This window comes from Orbicella faveolata, unplaced genomic scaffold (genome assembly GCF_042242905.1).
Source record: "Orbicella faveolata isolate gen_17 unplaced genomic scaffold, um_ofav_v1 contig_24, whole genome shotgun sequence".
Lineage (NCBI taxonomy): Eukaryota > Metazoa > Cnidaria > Anthozoa > Scleractinia > Merulinidae > Orbicella > Orbicella faveolata.
Window position 1 is genome coordinate 15944389 of NW_028301552.1, and position 23518 is coordinate 15967906.

At 39.3% G+C, this 23518-nt stretch overlaps 1 protein-coding gene across 2 annotated transcripts; it reads right to left on the reverse strand.

Annotated features, from left to right (window-relative positions):
- Window positions 1-8352: 8352 nt before the first annotated feature.
- On the reverse strand, window positions 8353-23499 carry LOC110046771 (WD repeat-containing protein 74-like). Of its 2 annotated transcripts, XM_020752483.2 has the most exons (11): window positions 23402-23499; window positions 23009-23115; window positions 21258-21379; window positions 20487-20547; window positions 19917-20060; window positions 18782-18990; window positions 17808-17863; window positions 17117-17259; window positions 10629-10688; window positions 9786-9936; window positions 8353-9209 (listed from the first exon to the last, which is right to left on the reverse strand). In XM_020752483.2, the coding sequence occupies exons 1-11, from the start codon at window positions 23442-23444 to the stop codon at window positions 9151-9153; spliced, it is 1155 nt and encodes a 384-aa protein (XP_020608142.1). In that variant the 5' UTR covers window positions 23445-23499; the 3' UTR covers window positions 8353-9150. The 2 variants fall into 2 exon arrangements, with proteins under 2 accessions (XP_020608142.1, XP_089148674.1); XM_089292548.1 differs by lacking the exon at window positions 9786-9936 and having other exon boundaries at window positions 9146-9209.
- Window positions 23500-23518: the final 19 nt, after the last annotated feature.

Below are 23518 nucleotides of genomic sequence, written 5' to 3' on the forward strand. Positions count from 1 at the left end.
TGAATGTTAACGGCGTCTAAATGTAAATGAGATGTTTATAAGAATGTGAGGAACTCGCTAGGGATTAATTTAGCATTTTGTGAATGTCTGGAATATGCGCGTGGTCATTAATTGAGTTCGGTTCGCGAATGGAATGCCACGCTTCCAAGAACAATCTACGCGACCACAAGGGACAGCGGTCTATGACCTTGACATTATTAAAATCAAATTCGTGGTTGTTTTTCATACAGTGTTGCGCCAGAAGAGAGTTCTTGTCACATGTGAGGACGGCTCTTTTATGTTCTTTTGTTGTGGATCTCAGTGCTCTGGATGTTTGACCGATGTAAAGTTTTTCACAGTTTTTACAATTGATTTTATACACGACACCAGTTGACAGGTCATGATCGAATTTGTCCTTCGATTTCTTCAGGATCGAACCAACCGTTTTGACGAGTTCATGAGCAACATTTACGTCGAATTGTCCCAAAGTTCTTGCAATTTTTTCAGAGATTCCTTGAAAATATGGCAAAGTAACAAAGCCTCTGTACCTTTGAGGCTGATTATTTTGGGGCTGATTTAATGCTTTAGGTGGTTTGGTTCTTTGGCAGCTTTTTAAGAATTGGTCCGTGTAACCATTGGTTTTGAGTGCGTCCACCACGTGTTGTACTTCGGACTTTTTGTCTTCGTCAGTCGACGGAATATTCTTTGCTCTGTCAAGAAGGGTTCTGGCCACTGAGCGTTTGTGTTGCAAAGGGTGGTGAGAGTTGAAATGGAGATACTTGTCGGTATGGGTTGCTTTTCTGTAAACACTGGTTTTAATTGATCCATCAGTATTTCTAGTTGTCTTCGTGTAGAGGAATGCGATGGATTTATCACTCTCTTCTTCGACTGTGAATTTGATGTGCTGGTTGATCGAGTTAAGATGGGAGTGAAATTCAGTGAGATGCTCACGCGCGAGGCAAACATGGCTATCGTCAACATATCTGTACCACCATTTACGGGGGTGAGGTGCAGTACTTAACGCTCTCTCTTCGACGTGTTCCATCACCAAGTTTGCCAAGATGGCGCTTACAGGTGAACCCATGGGACAGCCGAATATTTGTTTGTAGAAAACGCCACCAAAGACAAATTAGTTGTTGTCAAGCACGAATTCAAGCAACTTCATGATGTTGTCCACGGACATACTGGTTCTTTCGGGGATGGTGTAATCTGGTCTTAGTCACCTCGAGGGCCAGTGCCGTGGGGATAGATGTGAAAAGCGATACAACATCAAAAGACACCATGATCTCATGTGGTTCGATTGTGCAATTAGAGATTTTTCTCGCGAAGTCGTTGCTGTTCGTAACAGTGAATTGGTTGCGTTGTAACGGAGACAAAATAGAAGCTAGGTGTTTGGAAGCCTGATAAGTGGGGCAGTTGATGGAACTGGTGATGGGTCTGAGTGGGACCTCGGGTTTATGTATCTTTGGTAATCCATAGAAAGTAGCTGGTGTGGCATCAGTGCTTCGGAGTTTGTAGTACAATTTGTCGTCGAGTTGTTGCGCACCGGGATCATGGATTGATTTTTGATCTTTGATTTGTTTGAGCAGAGCGTTCAGAGATTTCTCTGTGTTCGACGTGGGATTTTTGCGCTGGTCTGAAATCTTTGTGTAAGTGTTTTCATCTTGTAGCAGGCCATATATCTTTTGTTGATAGTCGCTGCTATCCATCACCACTACTGCGCGGCCTTTATCTGCGGGAAGGATGGTGACTGATGGATCTTTCGATAGTGCTTTCAATGTTTCAAGCTGGTCTTTCTTTATGTTAGATTGACGTGAAGGTTTGCTTCCCTTTAAGATTGAAACTGTCTTTGCAACAACGCAACCAATTCACTGTTACGAACAGCAACGACTTCGTGAGAAAAATCTCTAATTGCACAATCGAACCACATGAGATCATGGTGTCTTTTGATGTTGTATCGCTTTTCACATCTATCCCCACGGCACTGGCCCTCGAGGTGACTAAGACCAGACTTGAGTCCGATTCCACCATCCCCGAAAGAACCAATATGTCCGTGGACAACATCATGACGTTGCTTGAATTCGTGCTTGACAACAACTAATTTGTCTTTGGTGGCGTTTTCTACAAACAAATATTCGGCTGTCCCATGGGTTCACCTGTAAGCGCCATCTTGGCAAACTTGGTGATGGAACACGTCGAAGAGAGAGCGTTAAGTACTGCACCTCACCCCCGTAAATGGTGGTACAGATATGTTGACGATAGCCATGTTTGCCTCGCGCGTGAGCATCTCACTGAATTTCACTCCCATCTTAACTCGATCAACCAGCACATCAAATTCACAGTCGAAGAAGAGAGTGATAAATCCATCGCATTCCTCGACACGAAGACAACTAGAAATACTGATGGATCAATTAAAACCAGTGTTTACAGAAAAGCAACCCATACCGACAAGTATCTCCATTTCAACTCTCACCACCCTTTGCAACACAAACGCTCAGTGGCCAGAACCCTTCTTGACAGAGCAAAGAATATTCCGTCGACTGACGAAGACAAAAAGTCCGAAGTACAACACGTGGTGGACGCACTCAAAACCAATGGTTACACGGACCAATTCTTAAAAAGCTGCCAAAGAACCAAACCACCTAAAGCATTAAATCAGCCCCAAAATAATCAGCCTCAAAGGTACAGAGGCTTTGTTACTTTGCCATATTTTCAAGGAATCTCTGAAAAAATTGCAAGAACTTTGGGACAATTCGACGTAAATGTTGCTCATGAACCCGTCAAAACGGTTGGTTCGATCCTGAAGAAATCGAAGGACAAATTCGATCATGACCTGTCAACTGGTGTCGTGTATAAAATCAATTGTAAAAACTGTGAAAAACTTTACATCGGTCAAACATCCAGAGCACTGAGATCCACAACAAAAGAACATAAAAGAGCCGTCCTCACATGTGACAAGAACTCTCTTCTGGCGCAACACTGTATGAAAAACAACCACGAATTTGATTTTAATAATGTCAAGGTCATAGACCGCTGTCCCTTGTGGTCGCGTAGATTGTTCTTGGAAGCGTGGCATTCCATTCGCGAACCGAACTCAATTAATGACCACGCGCATATTCCAGACATTCACAAAATGCTAAATTAATCCCTAGCGAGTTCCTCACATTCTTATAAACATCTCATTTACATTTAGACGCCGTTAACATTCATTTCATCACTGAAGAAGGTTATAGTATTTTAGCCGAAACGTCTATTCTTAAGATTTTTAAGTCAGTGACAACAATTTTTAAGATTTTATCTGTCACTGAGTTTTGTTACAAAAGCGTGAATTTATCCCTGGAGGAACTCAAAAACATTAAAATAATACTTTTTCTAAGACATAAACTGTTCAGATAGCAAAGTTCCCCGAAATAAGTCACTTTTTTAACCATCATGACAGCTCTCTAGGCCGTCATGTAAATGCCGCGTCACGCAAAAGCTTAGAAATTCAAGCGTAGTGTATCACATAACCAAGAACCCATTCGGAGCGAGAATATGTATGAATATTAGTTTTCAGCTGCTCTTATACATCATTTAAGTAAAACCTCAGGAAGATCAATAGCTTTGTGGTTCGAATTTTAGTGACGTCATGTGAAAACCAGCTATTTGCTCTAAACGCATGCGCAGATTAGTTAGCGTTCGTGTCTTCTATGTGTTAGGTGGAGGATACATTGCATACGGGATCACACACAAATGCTGAGTGGTCTTCCTTATAGTAGAACCCAACATGTAAGAGGCATGCGTTCTAGCATCGTTAATGTTATGTACTATGTTTCCACGAGGTTTTTTTATATGTCATGTAATGCCAGGCAGCGCCACTTGTCCCTTTTTAGTGCAAAAGTGAAACGTATCTTTTAGAATTACCCACAGGTTGGTTCAACAAATATCATCTGCTGTTTTCAAACTACAATAGTATGTTTGTCGAGGTTTAAATAAAGAAGGGAAATGTATAGCTTCTCCTTAGCGGCTTGTTTATTTCTTGCCTTAATTACGTCTGTAAGAGAGACCAAAAAGTTCCCGAGTTAGTGGCTTAAATATTCTGCAAATTGCAAATTTGCGACAAAAGAAACCAGGAAGGTGCTCAAATATTGCTGCAGACTCCGTGGCACCTAATGAAAGCGCAAATTAATTTAATCAGTCTTTGAGGAACTTCGTTGAGATAGACTAATATGCGAGTTGCGAGTTTGCGAGTTTGCGAGTTGCGAGTTTGCGAGTTGCGAGTTTGCGAGTTGCGAGTTTGCGAGTTGCGAGTTTGCGAGTTGCGAGTTTGCGAGTTGCGAGTTTGCGAGTTACGAGTTGCGAGTTGCGAGTTGCGAGTTGCGAGTTGCGAGTTGCGAGTTTGCGAGTTTGAGAGTTTGCGAGTTGCGAGTTTGCGAGTTAGTCAGTTCGCGAGTTTGCGAGTTAGTCAGTTTGCGAGTCATATCAGTAAACTGTTCAATATGACGTTAACTTTTTTATTAAGTAAGTCGATAAGAGTACAGACAACGCTAAACCATATTCGATCTGTTAAACGAACCTTTGTAGTGACTTGTTGCAGACGGTACGTTACGATTAGTGTGTCTTCAAAAGTTTCACTTTTTTTAAACTCTTCTCAGTTGAAGCCTCGCTTCATTTTGTTTGTGTTAAAATATAACTCGCAACTCGCAACTCGCAAACGAGCAACTCGCAAAATAACCGACCCCAGACCCGTTCACCGATGCAAGATAATATCGCGACCAAGTAGCGGTATTTACCTTCAATACTTCTCGTTGAAACGCTCCTCAGTTGTATCAATCAATATTGTTATGTATTAATTTTGAATTGCTTTATTGTTAAAAACAAAGGTGGTAACAGAAAAAGAAAGTGGTATTCCGTGACTATCTGATAATTAAATTAGTTCTTGTTCGGTAATAAGAAAATTTACGTTTGGAGAAAAACAAAATCGTTTCTCTTCCATTTCTTCGTCAGATATTTAACTTTCTTTCATTTATCCCCAAGAAACAAGCACATCTTCCGTGTGTTTTGGAGAAAACAAGGGTTTCATGTTACATACCTTTGCGAGGAAAACAGAAGTATCAAGTTACAAAGTTGGCGCAAAAGAACTTCGTTGTCACGTTTGTTCAACGTATTATTGAATTTAAAATTAACGAAAATCATCGTAAAACACCAGAGTAAAATTTAAAAGCTGTCGTGATAAACAGTAATTGTAATTGGACCTTGAATGAAAATACAACTTAAAAACATACACACTGCTAAGGTACCAGAGCTATCAATAGCACCGTGACACTGCACTATCTGAGATTGTCTCACTAGTTAGTTAATCTGTATCTAAGAACAGAGAGGCGTATACGCATAAAACTTCTTCTATAAAGGAGCCTCTGTTCATCTTAAGAATATGTGAATAAAACAGCTCTGTTATCATAAGGTTTGAGATTTTGCTACGGCTTTCCGGGTGCGAAAAGTTTTCGGGACCTTCGAGAAACGGATCCCTGCTCCCAGTTGGCTTGATAGCTCAGTAGGTAGAGCACTGCACCGGTATGGGTTCGAATCCCGATCAAGTCTGAATTTTTTAAATTTCATTTCACAGCTGTTTCAGCTTTGGATATCACTCATGCGATGATCAATCATGTCTTCATATGAATTCAACTCCCACAACATGCATATTGTAGATTTGTTGATATAAAGTGGAACTCTTTTTTTTTTTTTTTTTTTTTTTTTTTTTTTTTTACAGCACGCATACTTACATTATTAATTACAAAAACTACGTATAAAACTACAACAATACAGCTACTTACGCTAATTTCAACTTGCTCTAATTACAATGCTTGACGAAACAACAGTATTATTTAAACCGCTTACGTTACACTACTTTTTAATCGCGGACAATTACTACAAACTTTTGCTACGGTTACTAGAACTAGTGAAAACTGCAAAAAAAAAAAAGAAAAAAAAAATGTATATTTAGCTATATTTACAGTTTAACTTGCACCTTTGCTCTGCTAGTTTCTATTTCTATTTTGTTTTTAAGGATAGCCAAGAAAGCGTCTAAGAAATAATCTTCCTCATTTTTTGAAGCGGTGTAAATATAATATTTTGCAATTATTGTACAGAGGTTTAAACCGAGACACAGAGGCACGGTGTCCGTGATGCCGTAAAGTATTTGTGCTTCAGAGAGCGTGATTACAGTATTGTTTTTTCTGTACCACCAATCAGTAAACTCTGTCCAAAACAGCTGGACGTTGGGGCAAGTTACGAAGAGATGTGTAATTGTTTGCTTTTCAGCACATAAATGACAGCGGTCGTGCTCTTTAATACCGAATTTATGTAATGCAGCATTGGTGGGTAAAATATGGTGTACAATCTTGAACTGAAACATCGAGAGTTGAATATCTTTAGTGGCCTTGAAAGGCATCATGTACGTTTGATAAATTTGTTGGTCGTTCAAATTAGCTCTTTTCAGTCTTTTTTCGGCGGTGGCAGAAACGAACTTCTTTTCAACAAGGTAGTTAGTAGCAAGTTTGCAAGAGAGCTTCTCAAGGGGAATTCTATCCATGTTTGTAGGTTCCTTCGAATGCGGCTGTAATTTGCCTTTCAAAGTTTTAATCCAGTTAGATGGAATTGCTTGGCATAAACCGTAATAGGTTAGAAAGTTAGTTTTAAGGGCAAAGTGAGAGCAGAAATCTCGGTAAGATGTAAATGTGTCACCGTTGAAGATATCTCTAATTTTTTCTACACCCGCTTCATGCCATTCTTTGTAGTACACTGAGTAGTTACCAATCCTAATGAATCTATTGTTCCAAAGAATTTCATCAAGTATTTCCTCTTCTGAGGACGGAGTAAACAAATTGATTGACTGCCAAGCCAACAAGGCTTTCTCGTAAAATTTGAGAGGAATTCTTACATTGAGATTTTTGAGATCAAAATTGCACTTAAGGAGAAATTTGCCACCACATTTTTCTAACATGGTGACAGGGATATGCGTCCAGCTCGCGGAAGGGTAACCGTTATCAAGTCTTCGGATCCAGGTCGCTTTGAGAGCGTTGTTTATTGCATCAAAATCAGGCATTCCAAGACCTCCTTTTGCTCTCGGTCCAATCATTGTGGTTTGCTTTATCTTTGGGGTTTTCTTGCGCCATACGAATTGGGATATAACTTTATTAACATTTTGAATGAAATTAGATGTAACAGGGAGGACAGCGGTGTTATAAATAAGTTTGGAAAGGGCTAGTGCTTTTAGGATGACAATACGGCCATGTAGAGTTAAGTTCCTAGGGTACCACAGGTTAAGTAGGGAAGTCATTGAAGACAATTTCTGTTCAAAGTTCTTTTGAAAGGCAGCCTCTTCATCATAGGAGAAGTGTATAAAGTGGAACTCCCCTCCATAACTGTTGATTTTTATATCAATCTCTTTCGTTCTGATGCAAACATTTGCTTACATTTTAATAATGAAACCCTTTGATTTTCTCCCCAGAACGCTAGAAAACCTTTTGGGCGGTCGCATTATTAATTGTTTGGATAACAACCATTGTCTCTACCATTTGTGAATACCAATTGTTACTGAGGGTTACACATTACATCTTACTGTGAGGATAACCTATCATTGTCTACCATTTGTGAATATCATTTGTTACTGTAGAGATATTATAGCCCAACCATTACTGTGTTTTTATAACAGTAGATTGTCCAGGAAATTCATTTTGAGTTGATGATTACGTCGAATTGATGTTACTAGACCTTACTACATTTTGCTGAGATCCACATTTTTAATCCAAGACGAAGTTAGCGTGATTCTGTTTTTATTTCTCTCCTGCTACCTAAGAAAAACACAAATCTAAGTAGTTACCCTGTCGAGCAGTAACCAATCCGTTCCGACTTAATTAAGACTCAGCTTTTCATTTAGTTTGACGCAGGGAGTTACAGGATTCCCAGACAGCTGGGCAAATACACGCCAATCATGAAAAAAATTCTTGGACAAAATCGAGAAGGCCAACAAAATGTACAATTTATCTAAAGACGTCATGTCAAAAGGTAGTAGAAGATAAAATCCTGGACCTCGCATTGTGTTAAGTGTTGTTGGATTTGTTTTTCATAGTCATCACGTCCAAAACATGTTATGTATTTAAACAAGATCGACCGTATGACCAGCCTCTCCACCTAAATCACACTGACGAGACATGGAAAGAAGGTGTTGAATTTTTCAAGAAAGTCGTAAAATTGTGGGCACCTGACCCCAGTTTGGCGCGTCTGCAACGGTGCATTTTGTGGACACTTGTTTGATGTAGAAACCATTGAAATGCAAACCCTCACTCAAGGTTCCAACAAGGAACAGCTACTAAACAGGATAACCTTGTCAAATAGTTTTCTCAAATTTTTATTCGGTAAATAGTGCATTTTCTGTCATGGTCGAAAGCAGTTCATTTTCTCCTTGTGTTTGTACATAGTTTCTCAAATTTCTCTTGTTGCGTTTGCACAGTTTTCCGTTTTTGATGTTACTGTAAGCCGGTTGCCGGTCACTTTGACCGTAGCAAACGTCCCACTATGTACATTCTGAAAAAAACATTAAATTTTCTTGTTGACTGTTGTTTGAAAAAGATCTGTGTTTTGTGTGACTTATTGCGTGACTTTCTTGACGCGATGACGTAATTTGACGAGTACCTGTCAAATCAGACCTAAGTGAGCGGATATGACTGTTACCGCAGCGAAGAGCTGACGACAAAGAAATCTACAACTTCTGACGGTCCAACTTCATTCACTGCCTGGACAGGAAAATTGTGTCGTTCGTTTTCAATCTTTCATTTTATTTTGTTTTGATTGTCTCTCCAAACAGGTATCAAACGTCATTGACGTCATGCATTTGCGTGCTGACTGCCGAAGGACGTGATTGGCGTCATATATTCGAGTCGTGAATGATCTTAGGCGATGACCGTTACATATTGTATACGTTCTTGTACATCTGGGTCCTGAGTGAAGTATGACGCGAACGTTGTCGTACATCCGGGTTGTAACACGCGTCATACATCCGGGCACCGCCCCTCAAATATTAATATTTCTCAATCCACTGCACTCGTCTGTTCTCGGGCACTCTTGTTCTCTCGGTCCCTTTTTTTCTCGTGTCACGCGTGAACCATTTACAGGGTGAAATTTTGCAGGGTTTCATGAACCAGGTGAGGCTACTTCTGTTTTGTCTTTCTTTTTCCTGGTGCTTTTTATTTCTTAAAGGGAAAGGGAAAAATGACTAAGTGGCAGAACATTCCACGAAACATTTAGGGCGTACCAGAGAGAGCAATATTAAATACGTAAGTACAATTACTCAGCAAGGAACGCTCAGGAATGAAGAACATGAAGTACCAACTGATTGCGAATTCCAGTCTCTGACAAAGGACTGAGCCTGCACTTTGCATCTCAAAGTTGCTAGGCAACTAATCTCGCCAATAACTCGGGAGTGTTCGTGCTATTCTCTGACTGGATAATAAAAATCCGAAACTTACTAGGAGTTTCAGCCGTCTTTGGATTTGCCTTTTTTCGTAAATCTTCGGAAGATTTACAAAAAAGGCAAATCCCCCCTTCCTCCCTCCCCCCTCCCCCCTCCCCCCCCCCCTCCCACTCCACTAATGGCAGTTCATGTAGCTAAAATGAAGTGAATATCTTGAGCAACTTGGTTTATCGAGACACTGGTTAATTCTTACAACCAGAGTGGTTGGCCCTTTCATTAGGGAATGGAATACTTGCAGTGCTGGTTTGAGGAGCAGTGAACCGTAAAATATTACTTAACTTCAGCTAGCTCTTACGTTTTCGAAGGCGTTTTCTTTTACTGCTAGACGTAACAACGTCCATTTTATCCCATATGTCATCATCTTCACTGCTTTCCTCTTCCGCAACCCTTTTAAGTGATCTATCTGATGACACACCGGTGTCTCTGCTATCTGTTTGTGGCGTGTTCTGTAACACAACAGAGCACACATATGATTAGCTTCCCTTTAAAAGGACACTGTCGCCATTTTTAGCATGATTTTGAAAATCTCAAAAACATATATCGATCATTGGAAGCTGAACGATAATGGTTTTATTTTGTAGAGCAGTACTCGACAAATGATTAGAACCCATTAGGAAGTGAGGATGGATAACGATGGCGAGGATGGAAACGAATTGCGACATGGATTTTTGAAAAAGCGTCAGAATGTCAGTTTTTCAAAGGTTCAAGTTTGGTTAGAGCTAATTAAGTTCTTATCACATAAATTTAGGGACCATTTCGTGAATTTATAATAGTTTTAAGCAAATACATTGTGACAGTGTCCCTTTAAGTTATTCAACAACGGTGTTAAGTCAAGAAAAAGAAGGCAAAAATAACACAGTGAAAACGGCTCAAGCGTTCCGCTGTTTAAACTGATTTACACTGGAGAGAGGACGCTAAACTCAAAACGTTAGTTGAAAACCACCTTTTACTTTACCCTGGAGAAACGTAACATTTCATTACGACATTAGTGGTCATCTTGTTTCCTACTCTTAATCAGCTTACATGTAAAATAGCCAGAAAAATCTAAACGCAAAGCTCACCTAACACTGACTTCCCAAGGAGGTATTTTTGTAAATATAGGGGGTGCTAATTTGTGACCAATACACATACGACAAACCTGTTTTTCTATTTCTAGCGCTGAAAACAGCAAGCAGTTTAGGGCTGTCTTCAAGTAAACCTACAATTAAAAATTGTAAAATGAGCAAATTAATTGCACCAAGTTTAAACACAGATACTTTCACTGTAACAGTGCTAAAAGGTCTAGATAGTAGCAGACATGTAAAGATTTTAAGGAAAACGACCAATTTTTTAAGTTTGAAAGACATGTTTCCACAGAACTTCTGTCATCTTCAGTTGAATGAATGATTACAAAGCAAGTTGAATAATAAGTAGGCAACAATGCTAATTAAGACAAATAGTAACAACAGGACGTGAAAAGGTGTAAATTAAAAGGATAATTTTAGATTTACATGGTGTAATTGCTGATTGAGGCAAGGTAGTTCTTTTTGAATATGGATAGCCTCCTTTATCTTGAGTTGAAAGCTGGTAGTGGCGTGATCTAAAATATGAAAGCAGTCTATTGAACACAATGAGCGACAACGTACAGAATTTTGAAGATGTTTGAAGATGTGAGAGGCTCTATCAACGGCTAAGTGCTCACGTACGGGTGTGGAAAAATGTCGGGAGGTTTCGCCGACATAACAGGCATTACAGCCCGCACATGTAAACTTATAAACCACACGTGAACGAAGCCCGCCGGGGATAGGGTCTTTCACACCAAAAAGTTAACCTATCTTAAAGGAAGAAAAAACTAATTTGGGACCGTTCATTTTTTATGAGGGAGGGGGGGCTGGTGGGATTTGGGAAGTACCATTTAAAAATCCCATGATTCCCCCTCAGCTTACCAATTTTTTCACATGGCCCCCCCCCCTTATAGCGGTCATTTTTTGGGATGACCCCCCCCCCAAAAAAAAAATTGAACAAACAATATTTAGATTTTAACTTTTTTAAAATTTCTCTATTATCCCCCTACTTCACGTTATTGTGCTCACTATGAAGACAATATTTACAATCCCTATACTACACAGAGCTGTTGCTTAATAAACAAATCAAAAGAAAGAGAAGTCAATTTCGGATCTCCTAGTTATGGCTCGCCCTGAGCGTGTGGCATTTGGCCTCTCATTGGCATCTTCCTCATCTGAATTGATGAATGCAAGAATGACGTCACTTGAGTCATCTTCTCCCCCAGAGTCAATGGCATCACTGTTATACTCATCATTGTCACTTTCATCCGTTTCACTGCTGTCAGCACTTGCCCTGTTGCCATTTTGTATCAATGTCCTTGGATTTGTCAGTGTTGGTTGGCCAGCTCTGAGAGGGCTCTTCTGCTGCAAGCATGAATGTCTTACAATTGCCTTTACTTTCTCACTCTTGCTGCTTTTCAAATGCTGCTTCAGCCCGTGGTGGCTCAAGTACTTGTTTAGTTCTGGAACACGTAGCTTTTTAAGCTTGGTTAGATCTTCGCACAACTCAGTCCAAGGATAATCCTCATGTGATTTATCTTTTGCGTCCCTACTTAACTTTGCCTTTTCTTCTGCTCTCTTTTTCCTTTTAAATTCCAGCGCTTCAAGATGCTGAAGATAATCCACCACAAACTTTGATTTGGCAATAAACTTATCTGCAAATAGAGCAACGCTCTCTGGGTCAGATAAAACCAGCCTGCCACTTCCATGCTCTTTCTTCGCTTGGACCCTTGGCTGCCAGTCATCTGAATCACGCCCTTCTTTTGGGGTCTTCTGGTAGGAGAGGTAGTGGTATTCCGGTAGACAGGAATGGTCAGGAACTGGTTTGGGGTATCTTTCTATGGGTGGTCCAGTCCATTCACAACAAAAGAACAAATTTCTCCTACCTTTTCTTGACAGGACAACTTTAGAAACTCCCTGTAGTTCTCCCCCTCCTCATAGTGCTCATTCATAAACTTCTCAATCTTACGGAAGTAACAGTGGCCTGGAACAGAGTCTTTCCTTGCTCCTGCATTGTGATACTGAACCAAGTACGAAGTGTTGTGAAAAAACTGGAAATCTGTTGATGTGTTGTGTGAAACACATTCTTACATTTAATTTACAGATGTCTTTATTTGGAAGGTTTTTACCTCTACTCTAGTGATAGGCATGTATAAATGTTGCCCTGTGCAGGTAAAACAAAAAGCGAAAGATGAAAGATGTAAAGGAACACGATTCCACACTCTTTCAGTCCAATGGGCTTGCTTTAAAGTAGGGCGAAGAATTCGCTCACAGTTTTAATGTAAAACAGATCAAATGTATAGAAGCTAAGTTGACGAAGGTCACGCAGGACATGGAAGCACTAGAAAATAAGGAGAGCAATTATAACAGCATATTCAAGGGCATACTCAAACAGCACATCAACAAAAGGAGAAGGCAAAAAGAAAACCGCAGAAAGTCAAATGAAACTGAGAAAGAGGTAGCGGACTGAAAACAACGTCCAACGAGTTTATGGAATCTGTGTTGGAAACCCGCAAGGAAATGATCTTCCACAATGCCTTGTGTACCCTCCTAGAACGGCCGTCCCGGAAGAGTGTATTAAAGTTGAGGATGTTGCCACGTCGTTATTTAGAAGAGATGGGCCATACATCGCACAGCTCTTGGAAGGGAATTATTTCACCGATGCTGCAAGAAGCAGAATCACCACACACCTTGAGCAGGAAGTCAGAGATTATGTTTACACCTTCATGTACCCTGAAGAGTACACTCTGACGGAAAGCATTGCTGCTTCTTGCAGCATTGGTGAAAGAGACTCCCATAGCAGCACAAGCGGCGACGAAGAACTCGACGACAGCAAGGATGAAGATGAGTGCCAGTGAAAGTTGCATTCGAAAATAACAGTGTTAAATACTTCTTTTCAGTAGCTACAAATGCTTTTTGTCACCAAACGTTTTTTAAAAGCAGAAGGAAAGTTTGTAATAAATTTGCATCCTGCTTTCTATGTTTATTCCATAGCAATTTTTTTGATATTCAAACATTATGCCATTTTAAAGTTTTTCTAAAATATTTCACGTGACCCCCCCTTTTTCCCTTATTTTTTTGGGATGGCCCCCCCTCGAAAGCCATTTTTTTTCGCATGCCCCCCCCCCCCAAATCCCACCAGCTCCCCCTACCTTATGAAAAATGAACGATCCCTTTGATGTCTAAATCATTACAATAGCGCTTGATTAAGTGTCGAATCTTCTTCTGAGTGATGACAGAAAAATGGCCTATGTACGGCAGCTTAAAGTAAACCGTGGGCGAGGTGGTAAGGGGGTAGCCCCGGGGACAATGATTGCTATGGGTCCCAGTGATGTAACGGTTAACCACTTTTTCAATTAAATGGACAGGGAAAAGGTTCTTTTTGAGAATTTCAGTGAGCTTGGTTATATCCTCGTGTAACCCCAACCAAGTGTTGTTGATCTTGTAGACCCTGTCAACAAGAGTCCTAATGAGACCTACTTTGTATGAGTACGAGGAGAACTTTCGGAGAAGTCGCTGAAGAAGATCCAACTTTACTGAGAGAAGGTAGACTGCAGCGACTTCTCCGAAAGTTGAAGAAAGATGGTCACCTTGCCAACGAAGTGTACGAAAACATCTATCCCAAAGGTTCTCAACCAGCAAGAATTTATGGCCTCCCCAAAATGCACAAGGATTTTGGACCTAACTCAACTCCGCCATTTCGCCCCATCGTGTCTTCTATTGGAACCTACAATTATAAATATCTATGCAATCTTTTGGCGCCGCACATCCCAACTGAACACTGTGCTACACACACTTTTACTTTTGTACAGGACATTCAATCTTTATCTATGTTTGGTAAATTTATGGTTTCCTTCGATGTGGAAAGTCTCTTTACTAACATACCTCTTGAGGAATGTATTGACCTAGCGGTCAATTACATTTCCGAGGGCAATCCTGACCTTAATTTAAGTAAACCTGAACTTAGAAGCCTTTTCACTGTAGCCACCGCCCAGACCCATTTCTTATTTAACGGTTCTTTCTATGACCAAATTGATGGTGTGGCCATGGGGTCTCCCCTTGCTCCCGTATTAGCCAATCTTTTTATGGGGCATCATGAAGAACTATGGTTGGAAAATTTTCAATGCTCCAAAATTTTATTTTATCGTAGGTATGTTGACGACACTTTTTGTTTATTTCACTCGGAGCACGATGCTGTTATACTTTTTGACTACATTAACTCTAGGCACCCCAACATAAGGTTTACTATGGAAAAAGAACTTAATCGCAAATTACCCTTTCTAGATGTTCTTATTGATAATAGTGACACTAATTCCTTCCTAACTAGGGTTTACCGTAAGAAAACCTTTACTGGGTTATTAACTAATTATTTTAGCTTCACCTCGTACTCATACAAAGTAGGTCTCATTAGGACTCTTGTTGACAGGGTCTACAAGATCAACAACACTTGGTTGGGGTTACACGAGGATATAACCAAGCTTACTGAAATTCTCAAAAAGAACCTTTTCCCTGCCCATTTAATTGAAAAAGTGGTTAACCGTTACATCACTGGGACCCATAGCAATCATTGTCCCCGGGGCTACCCCCTTACCACCTCGCCCACGTTTTACTTTAAGCTGCCGTACATAGGCCATTTTTCTGTCATCACTCAGAAGAAGATTCGACACTTAATCAAGCGCTATTGTAATGATTTAGACATCAAATTAGTTTTTTCTTCCTTTAAGATAGGTAACCTTTTTGGTGTGAAAGACCCTATCCCCGGCGGGCTTCGTTCACGTGTGGTTTATAAGTTTACATGTGCGGGCTGTAATGCCTGTTATGTCGGCGAAACCTCCCGACATTTTTCCACACCGTTGATAGGGCCTCTCACATCTTCAAACATCTTCAGAATTCTGTACGTTGTCGCTCATTGTGTTCAATAGACTGCTTTCATATTTTAGATCACGCCACTACCAGCTTTCAACTCAAGATAAAGGAGGCTATCCATATTCAAAAAGAACTACCTTGCCTCAATCAGCAATTACACCACGTAAATCTAAAATTATCCTTTTAATTTACACCTTTTCACGTTCTGTTGTTACTATTTGTCTTAATTAGCATTGTTGCCTACTTATTATTCAACTTGCTTTGTAATCATTCATTCAACTGAAGATGACAGAAGTTCTGTGGAAACATGTTTTTCAAACTTAAAAAATTGGTCGTTTTTCTTAAAACAGTGCTAAAATTATGACTAAGTACAATTACTTTCGCATTTGTAAACAAGATGCTTCTAGAACACCAACATGAAAATATCAAGTCAACTGTTGAAAGGAGAGCATATTGGCACAACGCCAGAACTTGGAAAAAGTCTGCCCGACCTTTTTAATTTGAGATCAAAACCACATGCATACCTTACTCACTATAACACTACTCTTATAATAATAATAATAATAATAATAATAATAATAATAATAATAATAATAATAATAACAAAAGTATTATATAGCACCAGTGTCCTAATATTTAAAGGCGCTTTACAATATTAACGAAAATTTAAAAAATTATCTAAAAATTAAAAACATTAGTCTAGACTAAATTGCAAAAGGTTTTTTGAAAAGAAACGTTTTGAGCCTATTTTTAAAGAGGGACACAGACGAACTATTTATAGCATAAGTGCGTGTAACAGTAATTTTTAACATGGCTTAAAAAATTATTTTTAGTCTACAATTGATGTCAATATGTCTTTTGGTTCAGTTTTGAATTTTCAATTATGCCCATGAAAATGACTCCCCCCACCCACCACCCACTCCCAAAGAAAGTTGCTATTGAAGCTAGTAGTCTGGTTCACTTCACTTCGTCTCAATACACGTAGATCACTCGCTTTAACAATCAATACCCAGGCTAGTCCCAGGGGAGACTCCCATTTCAAAAGGACGTGGGTGCTCATCGGAAATTCTGAAAAGAACCCTAAGGGGTACCAAAATCCTGTTTGAGGGTGTGGCTTGAAATTTTTTTTCACCCCTAAGAGGTACCCAATGGCATCCTCACAGTTAGTGCACTCGACTCTGGAGCACCCAGTCCAGGTGGGATATTGTGCTGTGTTCTTGGGCAAGAAACTTTACTCTCACAATGCCTCTCTCCAGCCAGGTGTATAAATGGGTACCGGCAAATTTGATTTAACCCTGCGATGGACTAGCATCCCATCCAGGGGGGAATAGAAATACTCCTACATGTAGTCACTTCATGCTACTGAAACCAGGATAAGCTCCAGCCTGATGGGCAACTTGACTCGTATGCAGACTTTACCTTTGCCTTTACCTTTGGTACCTTTAGGTACCAAAACTGTGTTTTTAGCCCCTACAAGGTATGCCAAGCACCCCCGTGCTTTTTATATGGAAGTCCCACCCCTCCGGGATGCAAGCATGGGAGAAGCAGACGTCAAAAGTTATCAATAAATTGCACGAGTGCTGGTGTTTTGATTGTTAAAGTCTGCAAAAATGTTGTCCAAAAAAACATTTTTTACGATATATGGCAAACTTGTATACACCAATGAGCAAGGAACAATCTCGTTAGACTTCAGAAGTTACATTCAAGATGAGCCTACCTTATAGAGAAGCTTTCTGTTATGAAGATGGTGTACCCTAAGAAATTTATCCAGTCCACAAGAAGCAACCATCTGTTGTTTGTGAAGACAAGATATGCAGCGGATTCCACCAGCAAAACCTTTAAAATGACCTTGAAGCTGGCCTGAAAGAACAGTTAAGCCTGATATCAATCTTTATAATAATTATGAGCTCTACATTTCTATGAGGTGATAGCTGATGAGGCCAAATATCATCTCATAGAAATCGAGAGTGAATAATCTAAAATTGTTTCAGTAGAATTCCAACTGAAATTAACGCAAATAATGGTTTCCAATTATTTTTCCACATATTATTAAAACTTTACACTTTCACAAAATCGCACCAACTGAATTGCCACTGGAAATTTGCAGTTGTCTACCAGTGTGCACCCATTTTTTCAATAATTTCAAGTTTTAAAGTCAAGAAATCGTTAATAGCCTTCATTTAGTCTTCTAAGGAATTTAATTATCCATTTGCATCTAAATGTTCCTCCAAAACTTCAGGAAAACAAAAGAGCGTCACCATTTCATAGACAACTGACAGCCACTGCACTCTAATAGCTGATAGTGTATGAGTAGCTCAGCCAATCAGATTGTAGCATTGCATTAGTATACTAGTAGAATTCTTCTAATGTGGAATAGCATACTTCAAGTTGGCTATCTTTGTCCTTACCCTTTCTCAGGTCGATACTTCCCATTGTTCCCACTGTATTCCCAACAATGACAAGACTAGGATATAAAAAGGAAAAAACATTAATGGTATATTACAAGTGGAATGGATTGGCAGGTGACAGAATTGACTTGATGTACAACATAAACTTTTTATTATACAGACAGGAGTGTTCAAATGGGAAATACACCACTCATAAAATTCAGACAAAACTACATCTGGGACCTGAGTGGCATATTTTCCATATCTTCACTAGTGAGGATATTGATGACATAATTTCCCACTTTTTCACAGGTGTTTGTGCAAACAGTCAGTTTACCTACTTAATATAACGAAAATTACACAGTGGCTTGAAGATCTGTATGAATTTTATTTTCTGCTGTTGAAAACAATCTTTTTATCACTCACTACGGTTGTTCATAAAATATTGCTTTTAATAGAACTTGCAAATAAAATATACTATATCTTGTTGCTGCTGGGTAATATTCTCTATCTACGACTACAGGCTAAAAGAGAAATGATGATGACCAATTGAAAACCAAGCCAGTAGATGGGTCTTGGGAGCTGACTACAGGAACCGAGATGGCTCAGTTTGCCAGTTGCACAGTCATTTAGTTATTGCAACAAAAATCAACGTCATGAATATATGACAGCTGAGCCAGGCAATCCTGGGATCCCAGCTACACAGACTCTTATCAAACCACTTTCTTCCAAAATAGAGCAGACTCCCACCTCATCTGCATGTAATTCAAGGCTAAAAAGTTATCTCACCAAGACAATCTCAGTCAGTTTCAGGCTGGCTCGTTTCATGTGATACTGGGATAAATGTAAACTTAATAAACTGAGCCTTCCTGTTAAACCAGGGCAGCATGGCCCATGTTATCAGCCACTAATATCATTACACCATGATAACTTTACAAGCTAACCCATGTACAAGTAACTTCCCTGGCACACCTGACCAGGTGTGTTTTCCTTACTTTTCATTATCTGTTACAGCTAATGCCGAGACTGGGGACTCCCCAAAGTCAAAGCTTAAAACTGGTCGGCGCTGTGCCTTGGTGTCATACAGTCGCACTTGATGATACCCAGTACCAACTGCAACCCTAGCCTGAGCTCCCTGACTAGGAAGAAATCCTAAATCCGTCACCCAGATTGGAACTTGGAGGTCCAGGAAATCATTAGGTACCTGGAGGGAAAACAAGGAATCTGATTACAAAAATAAACACTTTCACATGGGCACAATCATTGCATATCTTTCATTCTTGGTTTCTTTAGCCTTCAGCACAATAAAATTATGAGCTGTTCAGTTCATTTTGAAGATATCTTCAAATTGAGTGAACCCTTGAATAAGATGTCCTACAACAAACACCTATCTACCATGACAAGATCTTTTAATCCAGGCAGTGAACTCAACATCACATAGTTTCTATATAACTAATGGCAACTGTTGGCTGCAATAGGCCATATTTGTATTTCTGGTATTTGACTGGAACTAGCTTGCTACTGAGGCTAATGTAGGGAGTCTTTTCAAATCCAAATGACTTTATCTCTTTTTAATAATGATTCCCCCATTGCGAGCTAGTTCAAGTCTAATATGGTCTATCAAGTCGCTGTCTTCAAGCATGCCTTTTACACGTACCAGTCATAAAGTGCAATCTTTTTCAAAACTCATGTCATGTAAAACTCAAACGTTTTGTTCCATATATTTTAGAGAAGACTAAAACAAACAGATCTCAAACTGTAATGTGTGTAAATTTGTTATGTAGCAGGCTGCATGGAAATAAAAACTATGTTGCTACATGTAATCAGATACTTTGAAAAGTGCAACACAAAATTATTATAAGGTCAATCATATCCATATTCTTAAGTACATTTTCAATTTTGTATGAAGACCTACATGTACATGTAAGAAGGTGGCAGTTTCAATGAATGAAGAGAAAGTGGTCATGTCATACTTTTAAGAAAACAAAAAGTTATATATATGCTCATCTTCCAGGAATGAGCAACAAATCTAGGTGACAACAACAGCTTCAAATTTCAGTGGGCTGAACAAATTGACAAATCACAGCACATGTAGTAACTGACAGATATTAATAAATCTGTGCATATTACATTTTTGGCTCTAAAGATTGGCTCGTCAGGTCTGCTAAGGTCCCAGAGTTTCAAATCATTCTTCTGTCCACCTGTTCCCACTTGAGATGGACATGAGGGATTCTGACGCATGGCAGAAATATGACTTCCAACTTTAACATCTGTCTGAGGAAAGAAGTAATAGCATTTTTTTGTTAAACTAAAATTATATTGACTAAGGGTGCAAAAATTACTCTAAAATAGAAGCTGCCAATTTGTGCAACAATTCATTTCATACTTAAAAAGGATTTATTTATTGTACTCCATTGAGTATAAAAGTAACAGAAATATTTTTGACTTACAGTATTAAATGATAATTTATTATAAACTTGCATGCATTTCAATAAGACATTTTTTTTATAATTAGTTATTCAGAAAAGCAATTTTTCCTTGATCCTGATACCATCTCACAATGGTTAAGTGTTTTATGCTGTTCAAATTAGTCTAGAAATGGCAAGAATTATTATCCAGAGTTCAAATAAAATAATTCTTATATAAACATGCCTTCTTTCACTTGTTGTTTCAAAAGTGTATTGAACTTTCATAACTTACAGAATCTTCATCATTTTTCCAAATTTTTAGTTGTCCTGACTCTGCACCTGTCACAACTGCACTATGAACACAAAAATGAGTCTATAATTAAAAATAGATAATACTAGGATTGTAATTAACAAATTATTTTTGTTCTATTCCCCCTTGTTGGGTACTTGGTGATAAAATAACCAACAGGTACATAACACTAAACTGACTATGATTCTCTCATATTCGATAACATATGTAACAAATAGAGCAATAGTAATAGGTGTCCAACAATAGCAATTAAATGCAGACATCACGATAGATGCGAATGCAGCCATAACACTACTGGAAAAAAGATGTGAAAAAGTTTTCAGGCTTTGAACGGGATTACGTCCACTGAACATAAAGGGCCAACCCACACACAGCCGCTTTAATCATGTGGCTTTGATAGCTCAGTTGGGAAATCACTGCAACGGTATTGCAAAGGTTGTGGGTTCGAACCCTGCTCAAAGCCTGAAAAATTTTTTGAAGTCTTTTTTCCGGTAGTGTTATGGCTGCATTCACATCTATCATCATGTCTAAATAGAACTATATTATAGCTTGAGCAAATACTCAACTCTTAGGTTATAACTGCAGCCATTCTTAAGAACTCAATATTATTACTACTATTCATTGACTGGATTTTTCAAAAGAAAAATTCTGTGAACAATTCATTTTGTCCCCAACAAAGGGATCGCATGAAAAAGAAATGTTTCTTCAAAAATGTTCCCCACTCAATTTACTCTTAAGTTGTCTATAACCAACCTTTCCCACTTGAAGAGTCCTTTAAGCTTTCCTTCTCCAATAGAATGACTACATTCAGCAATGACTTCCTTCTTGCTGACATCAAAGGTCTTTACAATGCCATTTGTTAATCCTAACAAGATCTAAGTTTGAAATGAACATTGTTTACTGTTTGAGATACCAGCTCATGACATATAGAGAATTCCTAATGTCTTCAACAGGAAATCATCAAGTAGTGAAAATTCAGCATCTATCCTAGTGAAACCACAAGGAGACTTTATTTGTTTCTGACACCTTTGTGCTTCTTATCACTTTTTTCAATCACTTTCATCTTCAGATAATTATTTTTGAATCCTTTCTTAGCTATGTCCATGGATTTCTTCATATTTTTGTCTCAACATTATCCACTTTTTTTCTTATCAGTTTGTAGTTTTAAATCTGATCAAGACCAAAAACTCTTTGTGCAGTAGCTTCCCAGCCAAGCTGAACAGATAACAAGTACATGTAACTCCTGAATGGCTATGAGCCTGCATTGACTCGACAGATAATGACATTTGTAGAAGTATCTGCAGCTTGCAGAATATAGATTAAGACTTTGATGTATACTAACTAGCACTACTGCTGTAGAAGGGAGTGGTGCATCATTCAAGAGCTGCGTAATTATACACTCTTTGGCCAATTAAAAAAATAACAGTTCATTGCACAAACAAACTTTTCCACTGAACAGCAATCTTCCTGAGTGGATGAGAATTACGTTCTTTGCAGCAATGCATTCGTGATATCAAGAATAAATATTATCAAGGTCTTGGTAAATGCTAGCAACCTCAACCTTCGGCCATGATTACAATTTCTGGATATCAAGAACTACTTGTGCAATAATTGTTTATTATTGACTGGATCAAGGGTGACCTACCAGGGGGAATGCAAAAAGGATGACACCTCTGTCTAACTGATCTTTCCCAGAGATGCAGGGGCAGATCTAGGGGGAGGGTGCAGGGGGTGCACACCCCTCCCTGGGACAAAGCCTTCTTCTCCCTATTCCCTTTTAAAATTTGTTTACCTCACCAAGGAGGTAAACGGTGGCCTCATGGTTAATGAGCTCTTCTCCGGATAGAGCGGTCCGGGTTCGAGCCCTGGCCATGGACATTGTGTCGTGTTCTTGGGCAAGACACTTTACTATCACAGTGCCTCTCTCCACCCAGGTGTATAAATGGGTATCAGCGAACTTAATGCTGCGGGTAACCCTGCAATGGAATAGCATCCCATCCAGGGGGGGGGGATAGAAATACTCCTAGTCGCTTCATGCTACAGAAACCAGGATAAGCTCCAGCCTAGTGGGCCACTTGGCTCGTATGCAGACTTTACCTCACCAGTCAGTTATGCCATTCCTTAGTGGTGCACCCCTTCTCGGAAAAATCCTAGATCCACCCCTGAGATGGATGAAGCCAAGGTATGGATTTTACCCACCTGGGGAAAAAATTTCCGACAGCCATCATTTCTGCAGCTGGTGCAGGATCCAAACCCAGGGTTAACCCCAGAAGAAGCCAGTCATAAGAAAATTACTAATCACTACCCTACAATGTATTATCACATAAAGGTATAAAGTTAAACTGAAGGAATCAGTGACTTCATTTAAAGAAGTACTATTGTGCCTATTGTGTTATGCTTTGTCCCACAAAAGGTTTTGACACATGTAAAAGAGGTGGTCCAAAGTGGCCCTGCATTCTGTAGTTGCTGTAAAATATTATTTAAAAAAATTCTAGAAATCATACCTGATTTTCGCTCTCATCAGCCCAGCACATGGCACAGATTTCGTGGCTTCTATCCACTTTTGATGCAACGCCATGGTTTGTGAATGACGACTTCTTCAGATCAATTCCTGAGATTCACGCAGAACAATCAACACAAATATCTAATACCGAGTTCAAATGGTTTAAGTATTTTTCTGCTAGCATAATTATTGTTTCAAATAGATTTTTAATCTGTATGTAAGACTTGAACAGTAGAGGTGCTGTGACTCGTGAGATAAATTAAACAAAGTTTCTGTTAAAATGGATAAGCCAAAAACAGCATCACATTCATTCCAAAAAAAAAGTGCAAGAAATCATCCTGCCTCTTTTCTCAGAGTGGACATAACGGTTCGATAGCAGTCACAATTCTCTTACCTTTTAAAAATCCAACTTCGCTTCCGACCCAAACGTCCGCCATGCTGGAAATTCACGGTCTAGAGGTCTGAGAACCATCAAAGATTACAAGGAACCATGGGTAGCTAGGGCCAGTTC

What these genes read in the sequence shown, in the direction of transcription:
- LOC110046771 (XM_020752483.2), bottom strand. Translation starts at nt 23,444, where the DNA reads ATGGCGGACGTTTGGGTCGGAAGCGAAGTTGGATTTTTAAAAG. An exon ending in GCTGTAACAGATAATGAAAA is followed by an intron (nt 17,864 to 18,781) that starts GTAAGGAAAACA and finishes TTTATATCCTAG; the next exon opens with TCTTGTCATTGTTGGGAATA. An exon ending in CGCTAGAAATAGAAAAACAG is followed by an intron (nt 9,937 to 10,628) that starts GTTTGTCGTATG and finishes GTTGTGTTACAG; the next exon opens with AACACGCCACAAACAGATAG.